Source organism: Erythrolamprus reginae, chromosome 3, assembly GCF_031021105.1.
Source record: "Erythrolamprus reginae isolate rEryReg1 chromosome 3, rEryReg1.hap1, whole genome shotgun sequence".
NCBI lineage: Eukaryota > Metazoa > Chordata > Lepidosauria > Squamata > Dipsadidae > Erythrolamprus > Erythrolamprus reginae.
In genome coordinates this window covers 107,588,309-107,603,034 of record NC_091952.1, presented here as the reverse complement: position 1 = coordinate 107,603,034, position 14,726 = coordinate 107,588,309, and the positions used below count along the sequence as shown (strand labels likewise).

At 38.0% G+C, this 14,726-nt stretch overlaps 1 protein-coding gene across 4 annotated transcripts in view; it reads right to left on the bottom strand.

Annotated features, from left to right (window-relative positions):
• RO60 (Ro60, Y RNA binding protein) overlaps positions 1-14,726 on the bottom strand; it is a 31,923-nt gene that overhangs the window by 16,827 nt on the left and 370 nt on the right. Inside the window, exons 1-4 of one of the 4 annotated variants that reach the window (XM_070746331.1) lie at positions 13,525-13,703; positions 6,637-7,240; positions 5,353-5,573; positions 4,753-4,899 (exon numbers count right to left, since the gene is read on the bottom strand). In XM_070746331.1, the coding sequence (XP_070602432.1) occupies positions 4,753-4,899; positions 5,353-5,573; positions 6,637-7,216 (948 nt within the window). In that variant the 5' untranslated portion in view covers positions 7,217-7,240; positions 13,525-13,703. Of the gene's footprint in view, positions 1-4,752; positions 4,900-5,352; positions 5,574-6,636; positions 7,241-13,524; positions 13,704-14,726 lie in introns of those variants that run through there. The other 3 variants (XM_070746333.1, XM_070746332.1, XM_070746334.1) reach the window with 3 other exon arrangements.

Genomic DNA, 14,726 nt, shown 5'->3' with positions numbered 1-14,726 from the left:
AAATTTGGTTTGTAGTCAGAACACTGCTTTTTTATTTTCTTTGCCTTCTATAAATCTATTACACAAGAAAAGAAATCCTTTCAAATGACGTTCAGATTCAATGTTCCCAACAAAATGATATTTTTGTATATAGTATGTTTTGTAATTTTCACTTTTTCAGCAAAACAGTGATTCCCCTATTTTAACTGTAGAGAAACATTCAAAAAGTTACTGACTTTAAAAAGTACCTTCATAAAAAAGATGAACAGAAAAAAAGATTAGAAGCATATTTAAAAATCTTGTACAAGAAATCCTTGACTTACAACCATTCATTTACTGACCATTTGAAGTTACAACAGTACTGAAAAAAGTGATTTACAGTATAACCATTTTTCACACTTACAATCATTGCAGCATCCCTGTAGCTACGTGATCAAAATTTGAATGCTTGGTAACTGGCATGTATTTTTGGCATTTTCAGTGTCCCGGGATCATGTGATCACCTTTTCTGACTTTGTAGGGTTTTTTGACAAGCAAAGTCAATGTGGAAGCCAGATTCACTTTACAACATGTTACTTACTTAAAACTGCAGTTATTCACTTCACAACAGTAACAAGAAAGGTTGTAAAAGATAGTTTAAACAACTATCTTGTTTAAAATGGAAATTTTGGGCTAAATCAATGAAGGATAGATGATTTTTAATAAATGAAAGATAAATGAGAGAGTTAAGATCAAAAATATTAATAAGTACTGATTACTTAATCTGCTTAGTTTGGAGAAGCGGTTTAAAACACCAGGAAACTGCAAGTTCTGGTCCTGCCTTATGTAGAAAGCCAGTGAGTTGATTTTGGGCCAGTCACTCTCAGCCCAAGGAAGACAAACCACTCCCAAAAATCTTGATAAGAAAACTGCAGGGATATGTGTAGCCATCAGCACAGGCCAGGAATGATGTGGATACACACATATATAGACACCTAACCCCCTTTAATTACCTGTAAAATAATTCACCCCATCTGTAAAAGAGTAATAGCTGTATTTGTTAGGCACAGAAAAGTAGGCAAAAATAAACAGAACAAAATACAAATTGATATAACATTATACTATTACATTATACTGTGCTTTCTACATGGTGCTTCCTTTGAAGAGTGTTCGGAAACTTCAGATCATCCAAAATGCAGCCGCATGAGCAGTTTATGGCCTTCTAAGACATGCCCATATTTCATCATCACTCCGCAGACTGCATTGGCTGCCGATCTGTTTCCAGACACAATTCAAAGTGTTGGTTATGACCTATAAAGCGCTACATGGCATAGGACCAGACTATCTCCGAGGCCTTCTGCCTCACGAATCCCAGCGACCGGTCGACCAAACAATGTCTGCTGGCGGGACCTAGGGGAAGAGCCTTCTCTGGGGAGGGCGGCCCTCTGGAATCTGATCCCCCCAGAGATTTGCACTGCCCCCACCTTCCTTGCCTTCTGAAAGAGTTTAAAAACCCATCTTTGCCGCCAGGCCTGGGGTTACTAGATCTTCCCCGACCAATGAATATTTTTAATATGATTATTGAATGAATGTTAATGGAAGTTTTTAAAAATTAGAATTTTAAGGATTGTTTTTTATGTATATAAAAATTAATTGGATTGATCTACTATTGCTTTTTTGTATATGTTGTGAGCCGCCCTGAGTTCTCGGAGAGGGGTGGAATACAAATCCAATTAAACTTGAAACTTGAATTACTCAATTAAACTGAAAGGTCCATGACATATAACATTATCCTCTATAATATAAAATTGGAAAATAAATAATAGTTATTAGTCTTAAAGCAACTTCCTAGAATCCTGTGAAAAAGATTTCAGTGTTGTTTTTTAAGTGACTAGAATCTAAGTATAATCCTGGTAGTAGTCTATTCTAAGAAGAAAAAGAAAAAAGAAAAAAACCCGGAAAACAAATAAATTTTTTAAAAGCTCCTGATCCCGACCTGACAGTCTTAACCAGGATGTGGCTATTTGGTATACGGTAGAAACAAATAACTCTAATCCAATCAATTTGGTCAAGAGCACAGATATGAGTCACCAGCAGATCTTTCCAATAAACAGATGTACAAGTAGTCTTCAACTTACAACAGTTCATTTAGTAACCGTTAAAAATTACATCGCCAATGAAAAAAGTGAGTTATGGCCATTTTTCACATACAATCTTTGCAGCAACCCCGTGGTCACTTGATCAAAATTTAGTTTGACAACTGACAAGCAAAGTCAATGGGGAAGCCAGATTCACTTAACCATATAATTTCATTGATTTACTTAACAACAATGGCAAGAAAGATTGTTAAATGGGGCAAAATTCATTTAACAAATGCTTCACTTAGCAACAATTTTGTTGCTCAATTTTGGTCGTACGTTGAGGACCTTGTACTTGTTTACAGGGCATGATTGATGAACTCTTATCAATTTGAATTATTATTTTTATTTAATTCCTAACCACTCTAACAGCTGTCAATGGAGAGAGTAAAAGCAAAAAAAGATAGGAATATTTATAATAGTACAAACAACATTCTTGACAAAAATGAAATCCTGTGTTATCTTGCTAATAACACATGTATAACGCAACAGATTCTGTAAACATTTATTAAATGCAAGCAAGAGTTCAATAGCTTTTTCTATAAAAAGCGTTTTTTTAAATATACGAGGGTCACCCAGAAAGTAATGCACCACATGTTTTTTCTCAGCCTACAGTAATGGTACAAATGTACCAATTCAGTGGTATTGGAATTGTCAGGAGTGCATGTGTAAATTTTGCATTTCTTCAGATAGCATAGCTGCAGCAGTGTTTCAAAATGTCGTCTGTAAGTAACAAGCAGCGTGTTGTCACTGAATTTTCCACTGTGGAGAAAGAAACTGTTGGAAACATTCACAAATGTTTGTGTAGTTTATGGGAAATCTGCAGTCAAAAGAAGTATGGTTAGTCTCTGGGCACAGAGGCTCTGGGCACATTAGAAGATGGTTCGGCAGAGCAGAAATGGCTTCATGATCAGAACAAGGAGTGGTACCAACAGGGCATACACGCCCGTGTGTCTCGCTGGTGGAAGGTCATAAAACGGGATGGAAATTACATGGAAAAATAGGAGTGTAGAAAAAACATCATTCTTTCTTGTGTGTAAGTTTCATTGTGTTCCATAAATAATTGTTGAAGAACAAAAATGTGGTGCATTATTTTCTGGGCGATCCTCATAGAAAGGTCTACCTATATACAGTGAGTAATACAGAAAAACAAAGAAAGAAGTAAGAAAACTATTGATGGATATCTGGACTTGACTTATTTTATAAGCATATTCTAAACCATCCTTTCTCACGTGGCATACTATAAAATCATAGGATTTCACAAGAGATTGTGATTGAAAATTAAAAAAAAAAATCAGCTTTGCATGCTATGTAGTACTAACAGTCATAGTAGTTGAAAATTTTACACAATGGAGCTTGGCTTTTTAAATATTGCATTAATTTTATATCAATTTTCCTAATATAAATAGCATTAAGTACAATCAATTTTGCAATATTAATTTTTTCCCAAAAATCTAGCAAAACCTTTAGAAAAAATTAAATACTATTTTGTTTTAATAAAGTTATTCAAAAATGTGTTGGTGTTTTGTAAGTTTTTAAAATTTATGAAAGGGGGAAAAAAGATTAATTTTAACGAAAGTGACATTAAATGCAACCAGACTTTCTTCCAAAAAGAAGCAGGGCTAAAAAGTCATTTTAGGTTTCAAATAGGGAAAACAATGGACATACCATTATTATTATCTTGTTCACTAGAAAGCTGGATAAAATTATAAAAATGGAGAATATTTTAAAAGGAAAAACTAAAGTTTCCTTTTCCCACATTACTGACCTGCATTAGAGTTAGTACCCTTGTGGTAGAGGGAAAGCCAACAAAAAGAATGCACTACAGTAGTCCCTCGCTATACCGCGCTTCACCTACTGCGGCTTCACTTCATCACGGGTTTCTGAGGAAGTCGATCGGCAGATTTAAACAGCCCGCCGAACTCGATCGGCAGGGGTTTTTTTTAAAAAAATAATCTAAAATTGTAAATACTGTATTTAAATACTGTATCTAAAATAAATACTGTGTGGGAAGGGTTTATAAACACTTAAAACAATGAAAACTTACCAAACAATTACAATATAAATACTTAAATAAGTACTATCAGTCGATAAATTCCCCATCGCGGATTTCACCTATCGCGGCCAGGTCTGGAACGTAACACCAGCGATAGGTGAGGGATTACTGTAATACGTTTCCCAAAATACAACCACAGAAAAAAGATCAAACAAACTTTGACAATTATTGTTGTATATTGTTGTATCTACAATTCACAGATCAGGTTAATGTATTATTATCGGTAAACACAATATTTTTAATGCAAGGAGTTCCCTCAGACCTGACAATTATTACAAGGCTTCCCTCCATGCATATCAGCTGAGTGATCGCAATGAGGAACATTTCTAACCAAGACTACTGATTCTACTGATCAATGATTCCAATTTTCCTGATTCCTGATCCTTGTCTACAAGGATCAGGAATTTGGAAAATTGGAATTATTGATTAGTAGACAGCCAACATTCCATTTTTTAAAAATTAAGAGCAGCCTAAAACTGACTGAAACATTTATTGTTTTTCTACAGAAGACCAGTACAGTATTTCCCTAACATTATTTAAAAATAATCCTTATTCCTAAAGATATGGCACAAATAGTAAATCAGCACTAAGAATCCTTACCTTTTTAAGAAGTTTTTCATCTTTTAGTTTTTCACAAACCATTGCTACCTCTGAGCTTCCTGGTTCAAGAACAAAATTTGCTGTCATTTTTCCCAGGTTCTTCAATATTGCTGTTACGGGCATGTTCTGTAGCAGTGCTTTCCATACCTTGTACAAAATGAAGTTCAAAGAAAAGGAAAAGTCACAGTGTTTAAAGAAAAACACATACTCAGTATAAATATGTATAACTACAGGAATCATGTCAACATATTTTCTCATTCATTTACTACATTTCTACTACTAATCTATGTGACTCTGGGCAGCTCACAATAAAAACATGTCACAAAATATAAAGAAGTTAAAAATAGAGCTGTCTCTCTTCCCACAAGGCAAAATTCTTTTAATCAAGAGGATCCCCACCTGACCAAGTTTAATGCGGCGATATAATTTGGACAAACAAAATAGTTCCTCGGGTAGCCTTGTCCCATGCCATGGGGAATACATGTAAAATTAAAAATACATGTAAAATTGTTAAAAGGGCTATAATACAGAGGAGTGGTAAGGTGCAGAAAATGTTATATAGTGTGATTCAAAGTATTAATGTTTCTCTAATTTCCTTACCTCTTTAGATTTCAAGTGACTTGTCAGGAGGTGTTCTCTAACTAAACTATGCTCTTCTATCAAATGAATCACTTCCAGTTCATCCGTTGTATGCTTTACCCTCTCCACTGCTTCCAAATACTTCAACACTTTTTCAGCCTCAGCAGAAAGTCTGCTCTCTTTATATGTCTCTTGGACCTCCTTCCATCCCTTCATTACATACTTAGTGACAATGGCCAGGCCTGTTGAAATACAGTAAGTTTTATTTCTAATTTATAACATATTTTAAAAAGAAATATGAACTCCAAAATAATGTAAAATTATCAAATATTAGGCTGGAAAGTGTATTTATTTTGTATTTGGTATTTTCTGGCATCTTAGCAAAACTAGCAATTTATTTATGTATTACCTTCTATATGTATTGCCTTGATATATAAATAGGTGGAAGATAGTATAAAAGCAAAGAGTAAATACAGTACTGTTACTATTTAATTAAATACATACGGACACCTATAATGCCATTTTCACAATTTATTCATCTGACTCTCAGTCTTTAGGATTGTTGATTGTGGGCATTCTTTCTGCTACAATTCTTCTGTTGATTTTGCTATTCGCAGTAACAAGAATTCCTTCCAGAAAACTCTCAAGGTTTTTATTTTTAAAAAAATTAAAACTATTACATATTCTTCCTATTATAAAATAAAGCAATATAGCTTCTGTGACATAATTAAATGCAAAATTTATGTTGCTAAGCAAAACAGTTGTTTTGCCCCATTTTATGATCTTTCTTGCCAGTTGTTACACAAATCAACGCAGTTGTTAACTTACTAACACAGTTGTTAAATGAATGTGGCTTCCCCATTAACTCCACTTGTCAGAAGGTTGCAAAAGCTGATCTCTGACCCTGGAATACTGCAGCTATCATAAATATGAGTCAGTTGTCAAGCATCTGAATTTTGATCATATGATCATGGAGATGCTATAATGGCCATTAAGTGTGAAAACTGGTCTAAGTCACTTTTTTCAGGGTCATTGTAACTTCAAATGGTCACTAAACAAACTGTTCTAAGTTGAGGACTACTTATAGATTAATAAAAGTTTTTTTAAAAAAAGTGAACATTGTGTATTCTTTCCAATTTTTAACACTTTATATGTCAGTTTGTTTTTCTCCCCACAATTAGAGCCATGGCTTACTTTATAGAATTACACTTCCATTTCTCACTCCTCCATCTTTTTTGATCATAATTTTCCAAATTATTTACCGGAAACCATCCTTGCCGATTCAGAAAACATGTTTGTTATTACCTTCATTTGCAGGCTTTAGATGTGATAACCTGAGAAGATCTTTATGGCACCAGCCATTTTTCTTCTTGTCTGCTGTCACCGCTAAAGCAATAGCCATGTCATTCTTTCCATTGTACCAAACTGAAACAGCTTTTCTCAGGGCACGGCCCCACATGCCACAATTCATGCCTTCCTTCAGATCCTTTTTAAACTGGATGAAAGTGAAAAGGTGGGTTGGTATATGACAAATTTCAGGGACAGCCTTATAAGCTTCTTGTTTGGTTTTGGCATCAGAACACTGTGAACAAATGGCAAGCGCAAACAATACTGGATCCTGTTTTGCTGCTCTACCTTCCTGGCTGAACGTCTTTATTTCTTCTACTGCTTCGTAACCTTTGCCACCTTCAATAAGCCTTAAAAGGGCATCTACACTTTCAAAGCTCAGTTTTTGTTCCTTGACATAGAATGCACCTCCTTCGGAACCAAAACACAAGAAACGGCGCAGTCTAGTCATGTCTGTAACTTGCCATCCGCATCCATCTTCAGAGTTTGATAGCTGGTTTTCATTGCAGGGTTGCATTTGACTTGCTCCTTCTTCCATTGCTTTTCAGTATATAGAAGTCTCCTGAAGAAACACAATAAAATAATTTCATATATCTGGAATCCTGACTTTATGGTTTAAGACAATTACTCAAAACATGTCTTTCAAAACAAATTTGGAAATGTTTTAGGGAAAAGATGTTAAAACTTCAACTAAAACCTTTAGAATGAGAATCTTTTACATGCAAAATATACTAGATACTATAAGTATAAGAGATTATCTTAATTTCCAAATAAATTTCCACGGAAAGGGGCGGCATACAAATCTAATAAATAAATAAACAAACAAACAAACAAACAAACAAACAAATAAATATTGACATGATTCTAAAAGAAATCCCTAAATGAACCCATTTTCTTTGGACAATGCTAGTGAGTCAATGCTTTATTTCCCCCCCTGATCCAAGATGTTTTATAACCCAGAAGGACAGTGGATTCAACTGAATAAAAAGAATATTTTGCATTTTTAAAAAGAAAAGTATTGTCATAATTTCTTATGTATCCTATGTTGGTCTATGTAGAATAGAATAGAATAGAATTTTTATTGGCCAAGTGTGATTGGACACACAAGGAATTTGTCTTGGTGCATATGCTCTCAACGTACATAAAATAAAATATACATTTGTCAAGAATCATGTGATACAACACTTAATGATTGTCATAGGGGTCAAATAAGCAATGAAGAAGCAATATTAATAAAAATCTTAGGATATACGCAACAAGTTACAGTCATACAGTCAACATGGGAGGAAATGGGTGATAGGAATGATGAGAAAAACTAGTAGAATAGAAGTGCAGATTTAGTAGAAAGTCTGACAGTTTTGAGGGAATTATTTGTTTAGTAGAGTGATGGCGTTCGGGAAAAAACTGTTCTTGTGTCTAGTTGTCTTGGTGTGCAGTACTCTGTAGCGACGTTTTGAGGGTAGGAGTTGAAACAATTTGTGTCCAGGATGCGAGGGGTCAGTAAATATTTTACCCGCCCTCTTTTTGACTCGTGCAGTATACAGGTCCTCAATGGAAGGCAGATTGGCAGCAATTGTTTTTTCTGCAATTCTGATTATCCTCTGAAGTCTGTGTCGGTCCTGTTGGGTTGCAGCACCAAACCAGACAGTTATAGAGGTGCAGATGACAGACTCAATGATTCCTCTGTAGAACTGAATCAGCAGCTCCTTGGGCAGTTTGAGCTTCCTGAGCTGGCGCAGAAAGAACATTCTTTGTTGTGCTTTTTTGATGATGTTTTTGATGTTAGGTGACCATTTTAAGTCTTGAGATATGATAGAACCTAGAAATTTGAAGGTCTCTACTGTTGATACTGTGTTGTCTAGTATTGTGAGAGGTGGAAGGGTGGAAAGGTTTCTCTTAAAGTCTACCACCATTTCTACAGTTTTGAGTGTGTTCAGTTCTAGATTGTTCTGGTCACACCACAAGGATAGTTGTTCAACTTCCCGTCTGTATGCGGATTCATCATTGTCTCGAATGAGTCCGATCACTGTTGTATCATCTGCAAACTTCAGTAGTTTAACAGATGGATCGTATGAGATGCAGTCATTAGTGTATAGAGAGAAGAGAAGTGGTGAGAGTACACAGCCTTGGGGGGCACCTGTGCTAATTGTACATATATCTGATGTGATTTTTCCTAGCTTCACCTGCTGCTTCCTGTCTGTTAGGAAGCTTGTGATCAACTTACAAGTGTGTTCAGGTACCGCTAGCTGATTTAGTTTGGTTAAGAGAATGTCCGGTACAATGGTATTGAATGCTGAACTGAAGTCCACAAAGAGGACCCTGGCGTAGGTCATTGGAGATTCAAGATGTTGAAGGATGTAGTGTAGAGCCATATTAACAGCATCATCTGTTGATCTATTTGCTCGGTATGCAAATTGCAGGGGGTCTAACAGTGGATCCGTGATGGCTCTCAAATGGAACATCACTAGCCTTTCAAAGGTTTTCATAACTACAGATGTTAGAGCAACTGGTCTGTAGTTATTCAGTTCCTTGATGGAGGGCTTCTTTGGCACTGGGATGATAGTCGAGCGTTTGAAGCAGGAAGGAACATAGCACAACTCTAGTGATTTGTTGAAGATTTGGGTGAAGATGGGGGCCAATTGGTCAGCACAGACTTTTAAGCAAGAAGGAGTTATCTTGTCTGGGCCTGGTGCTTTTCCAGGCTTCTGTCTGAGAAATAGATCTTTCACTTCCTTTTCTGTGATCACTAGGGGTTGTAAACACAATGGGATGGGTTCAGTTGTAGAAGATTTAGCTGTTGTTGGTGTGTCTGGGATGGAGGTTGTGCACATAAGTGGTTGAGGTTTCTTTTCAAACCTGCAGTAGAACACATTCAGGTCATCTGCCAATTGCTGATCTCCTTCAGCTTGGGAAGGTGGTTTGCTGTAGGAGTTTGCTGTAGGAGTTTGCTGTAGTTAGGCGTTATTCTGCAATTATAAGCATAACCACTGTACTTGCATCCAAAGACCAAAATGTTTAGGTAATTCAGTGATGGCGAACCTATGGCATGGGTGCCAGAGGTGGTACGTGAAGCCATATCTGTTGGTACGCGAGCTGTTGCCCTAGCTCAAATCCAATGTGCATGTGTATGCCGGCCAGCTGATTTTTGCCTCACACAGGGGCTCTGGTAGGGTATTTTTGGCTTCCAGAGAGCCTTCGGGGGGATGGGGGAGAGCATTTTTACCCTCCCTCAGCTCCAGGGAAGTTTTTGGAGCCTGGGGAGGACGAAACATAAGGCTACTGGGCTCACCAGAAGTTGGGAGAAAGGCCAATTCCAGAGGGCCTCCGGGGGTAGGGGAAGCTATTTGTGCCTTCCCCAGGCATTGAAGAATGGGTGTGGGCACTAACGCATGCGTGATAGCACACGCACATGCAAAAAGGTTCACCATCACTGAGATAACTATGTAAAATGCATTTCTAGTAAGCAATTAAGATTTGATAATTTCAAATTGTAATTTCTAGAAGTGATTCATTCATTTGATGTAATACCTTCTGACATACTAAGAATCCTATAATTATTTTTAATTTCTGAATTTAATAAATTATTTTGTCAAGTTTATTTTTTCCTTACGTAAAGTATTATTTGAAGATAATAATGCTCTATTTAATTTAAATTACAAAACAGTAATTCTGATTGAGAACATGTAATTATTGCTTCAATTAAATTAAATGCAATATCCTGTCTGAAATAAAATATTCTTAGGATGTGCAATGTTCTGTTTTTAAAAATATGTTATGTAAATATGCAAATGAAATTTTACACAAATATACATTTTATTATTTGGAATTGAAAAACCAGTTTCCCACAACACAGTAAAATATTTTGAGCAGTAAAATTTTAGCACAATTTCTAAATTAAGCAGATGTGCAATTTGAATAAATGATATAATTATTTTTTATAAAATTTCTAACTAGTTTTCAATGATAAAACCACCTGAAATTGGAAATACCATAAATTAAAACTAATATTTCCTTATTTTAAAAAAATATAGTTCAGAACCAACAAAATATATTTTGTGCCAAATCTTCACAAAGAAAACAGATATGAGTGCAACTGAACTTTGAAATGGGCACAGTCCTCCAGGACTCAAACCCAGCTATCACACGTACAGTAGCAAAATTCTGTATAGATGCAATGAACACAAAGAAAATCCAATTACAGAATTAAAAATGTTTACTGCACCAATTTCCTGTAGATATCTCTATCAATTTTTAGAGAATCTCTCCCATCATGTAACCAAAGGCAACAGTCATACTGTTTGATACCAGGCATTTTATTATTATGGACATTTTTATTATTAGTAGTAGTAGTAATAACTTTTAATTCTATTGTAAACAGTGATATGAGTGCAGGATGCAATACATTGCAGTTTTTCATTTGTATCCCACCCATTTTCCAATTTGTTCAAAGTGTTGTATCTTAGCTTATTTAATGTTGTCTTGCATAGTAATGCTGTGGAAGAAAGTGAACAAAAATAGCAATTTATTTGATCCCACTCAACACATTCCATACTTGAGGTTCAGTTCAAGTGTAATGTTTTCTGTGATCGTTTGGTGTAAGAACGTTTGGGACAGATTGTTCAGGCTGAAATCTATGATATAGCAAATAATGCCACAAAAAAAAAGGAAGGAAGGAAGGAAGGAAGGAAGGAAGGAAGGAAGGAAGGAAGGAAGGAAGGAAGGAAGGAAGGAAGGAAATCAGGTAATTACAGGTAGTCCTTTACTTATAGCAGTTCATTCAGTGACTGTTCGAAGTTACAATGGCATTGGAAAAAGTGACTTATGACCATTTTTCACATTGCAGCATCTCCATGGTCATGTGATTTATAGTCGGATGCTTAACAACTGACTCACATTTATGACAGTTGCAGTGTCCCAGGGTCATGTGCTCTCCTTTTGCGGCCTTCTGACAAGCAAAGTCAATGGGGAAACCAGATTAACTTAACAACCGTTTTACTAATTTAACAACTGCAGTTATTCAGTTAACAAATGTGACAAGAATTCCCATAAAATGGGGCAAAACTCATTTTACAAATTTCTCACTTAGCGATATAAAATATTGGGCTCAATTGTGGCAGTCAGCTAAGGACTACATGTACAATTTATTTCCTTAGAGGATATTGGTCCAGAACCTTTCCCAGAGTTATCTATCGAGTAGCCAATCAATGCGTTCAGATCTTGCAAAATCCTCTCCAAAATCATTCACTAGACAACATGCATAAGTTCTTTATTGATTCATACTACTGTGAAATGCACATTCCTCAAGACACCAAGTTGCACAGTTGCTTCTATTGCAGTGATGGCGAACCTATGGTACACGTAGCCATATCTGAGCGCACGTGAGGCATTGTTCTATGTCAGGGTAGGCAAAGTTGGCTCTTCTACGACTTGTGGACTTAAACTCCCAAAATTCCCGAGCCAATCATGCTAGCTCAGGAATTCTGGGAGTTGAAGTCCACATGTCATAGAAGAGCCGACTTTGCCTACCCCTGTCCTATGTCAATTCCAGTGTGCATGTGCATGCTGGTCAGCTGATTTTCTGCCTTCTTTTCAGCTGTTTTTGCTCTCCCCAGGTTTCAGGGGATGGCACAAAATGGTCCAATGGTCCAATGGATGTATCGGAAGTCCCGAGGCTGTGCACATGTGTGTGGGGCCAGCATGGGGGAAAATGTGTGCATGTGCGGGGACAGCACGGGGCTTGTGAGCATGTGTGGGGGGAGGACACTACATTATGGCTGTAGGCACTCACACTATCGGGCCTGTGTGCATGCACCCTTTTGGCACCCAAGCCCAAAAAGGTTCCCCATCACTGTTCTATTGCTATCCTGCATTCCTGTTCAACTACATTGCTCCCTATCCAGGATGTCCAAGGTGGATTACTCCAGCAATCCCAAAGCTTACAGAACAGGCAACATGACTGCAACTGAGCCCATAGTTTTGCTGAGTTTTTCCCTATTTGGCCACCTTTCTTGCCACAGTAGTTTAGCGAACCATTGTAATTTTTAAGGTAGCAAAATGACCTCTGGCTTCCCCACCCCTCTTTGCTTTTTTCAAAGGTTGCAAAAGATAACCACCTGATCCCAGGAGGCTACAACCCTGATAAAAATATGAGCCACTTGCCAAGCATCTGAATTTTAATCCTGTGACTACAGGAAAATTCTGCAATGGCTTAAGTGTGAAAAATGGTCCTAAGATATAAGAGCTCTGGTGATGCCATGATTAGAATGCAATATTGCAGTCTTTTTTCTTTCTTTTTTTGCTGACGACCCAGTTCAACAAAATTTGGCAGTTCCTATCTCCCCAGTCTAAGATTGACTCAATCTTCCCGCCTTGCGAGGTCTGTAAAATGAGGATGCAGATCCTCATTGGGGGGCAATAGACTGACTCTGTAAAACTGCTTGGAGAGGGCTGTAAAGCACCGTGAAGCGATATATAACTCTATTGCTAAAGTCACAGTGATATAGTGATATTGTGACTTTGGACAGTCAACTAAATCGACTGTTGTAAGTCGTGGATTTTGCCCGTATAGTGGACTTGTTTCTCTCCCCCACCCCCGTCCCACCGCACGAGATAAGCTCCCATCGGTCGATTAAAAACCGCCTGAACTTTCTCAGCTAAAGTGCTACAAGCCGGGCGCGAATGTGAACGGCTGACAAAGAAAGGCAGCGTGTTTGCTTCATCGCGGCTCCCAGGCCCCGTTCGGAGCTTTTCCTGGAATGCAAGGAAGAGCCGATCCAAATGGAAACGAGGACGGCCTCGCCGCTGGCAGGTTGTTGGGGCACCATTGTCTGCACAGGCGAATCGTACCTCTGTGTGTAACTGCGGTAGCCTCCGCGGCTTTCCTGAGCCCAAGGAAAGGATCGGGTTCTCCTCAAACGCTCTCTCCGGTCACTCCTCCTCAAGACCGCCTGACAACTTCCCTCACGCAGCAAAAACAAGGGAAGGAGGGAGCCGGATGGGAAAGCGGGTCTCGTCGCCTCACGCCCAGATGACGGGGATCCCCAAGACCCGGATGCACCGCCCCCGCCATGCGCATCTGTCTCGCGGCCTTATCCCTCAGCTCTCGCGGCCGCGGAGATTCCCGCTTTGTGTTTTCGGGCACAGCGCGATATGACCCCGTCGCCACGGTGCACACATTTAGGCCACTTGCACCCTAAATTGGTGGTCCAAAGCTTTGAGTTCGTCAAACGCTGATCTGGAATTGCAGCACCGTACTGGAGGTACTGCAATTTCAGCTCCCTGCAAAAACCCACGGACGTTTTTGGTAGGCAGTCGTTTGATGGCGGAGGTCTTGGGGAATTGTAGGCTGCGAAGCTAGCAGATTGGGGATTTGAGGTTTTGAAAGTTGAGGTTTTTATACTACTGCCGTTCTACTTAGGTAGCTGGGTGATGGATTGCTTTTGTGTTAAATCGATGCCAATGGAGTGCAAGAGGCAATTTGGTTTGCCAGTGGTTAAAAAGCACCAGGCTAGAAGCCAAGAAATCACTCACCCCGGTCATGGTTGTCCCAGAGGTGTCTTTTCAAGAGGTAATTAGCCTTTCTGGATTTTTTTTTTCTTTGAAGACGTTTCACTTTTCATCCAAGAAGCTGCTGCTTCAGCTTTTTAGAAGAGAAGCGAAATGTCTTCAAAGAAAAAAAAAATCAGAAAGGCTCGTTGCCTCTTGAAAAAGCACCTTTGGGAGTGAACGTGAGTTTTAGTGCGTCATGGGCATAAAAAGATTATCCGTCACAATGAAACCAGGCAGGGGAAGATCATCATAGATGCGTTTTATAGTTATAGTTATAATTTGGAGCCCCTGGATGGAGAAAATTACCCAAGAGAGATCAGTTAGTGGCTGCGTTTCTTAAGTTAGCAACTTAGGATGGCATTAACATGCTAAACCAAATAAGAATCCTGGTTATTGTTCTTGAAAGTGACGATTTGCTTACCCGACAGAGTAATATATAATGTTATTTCGTTTGGGATGAAGTATTATGATTTGCCATCCCCCATTTATGATTTAGCATA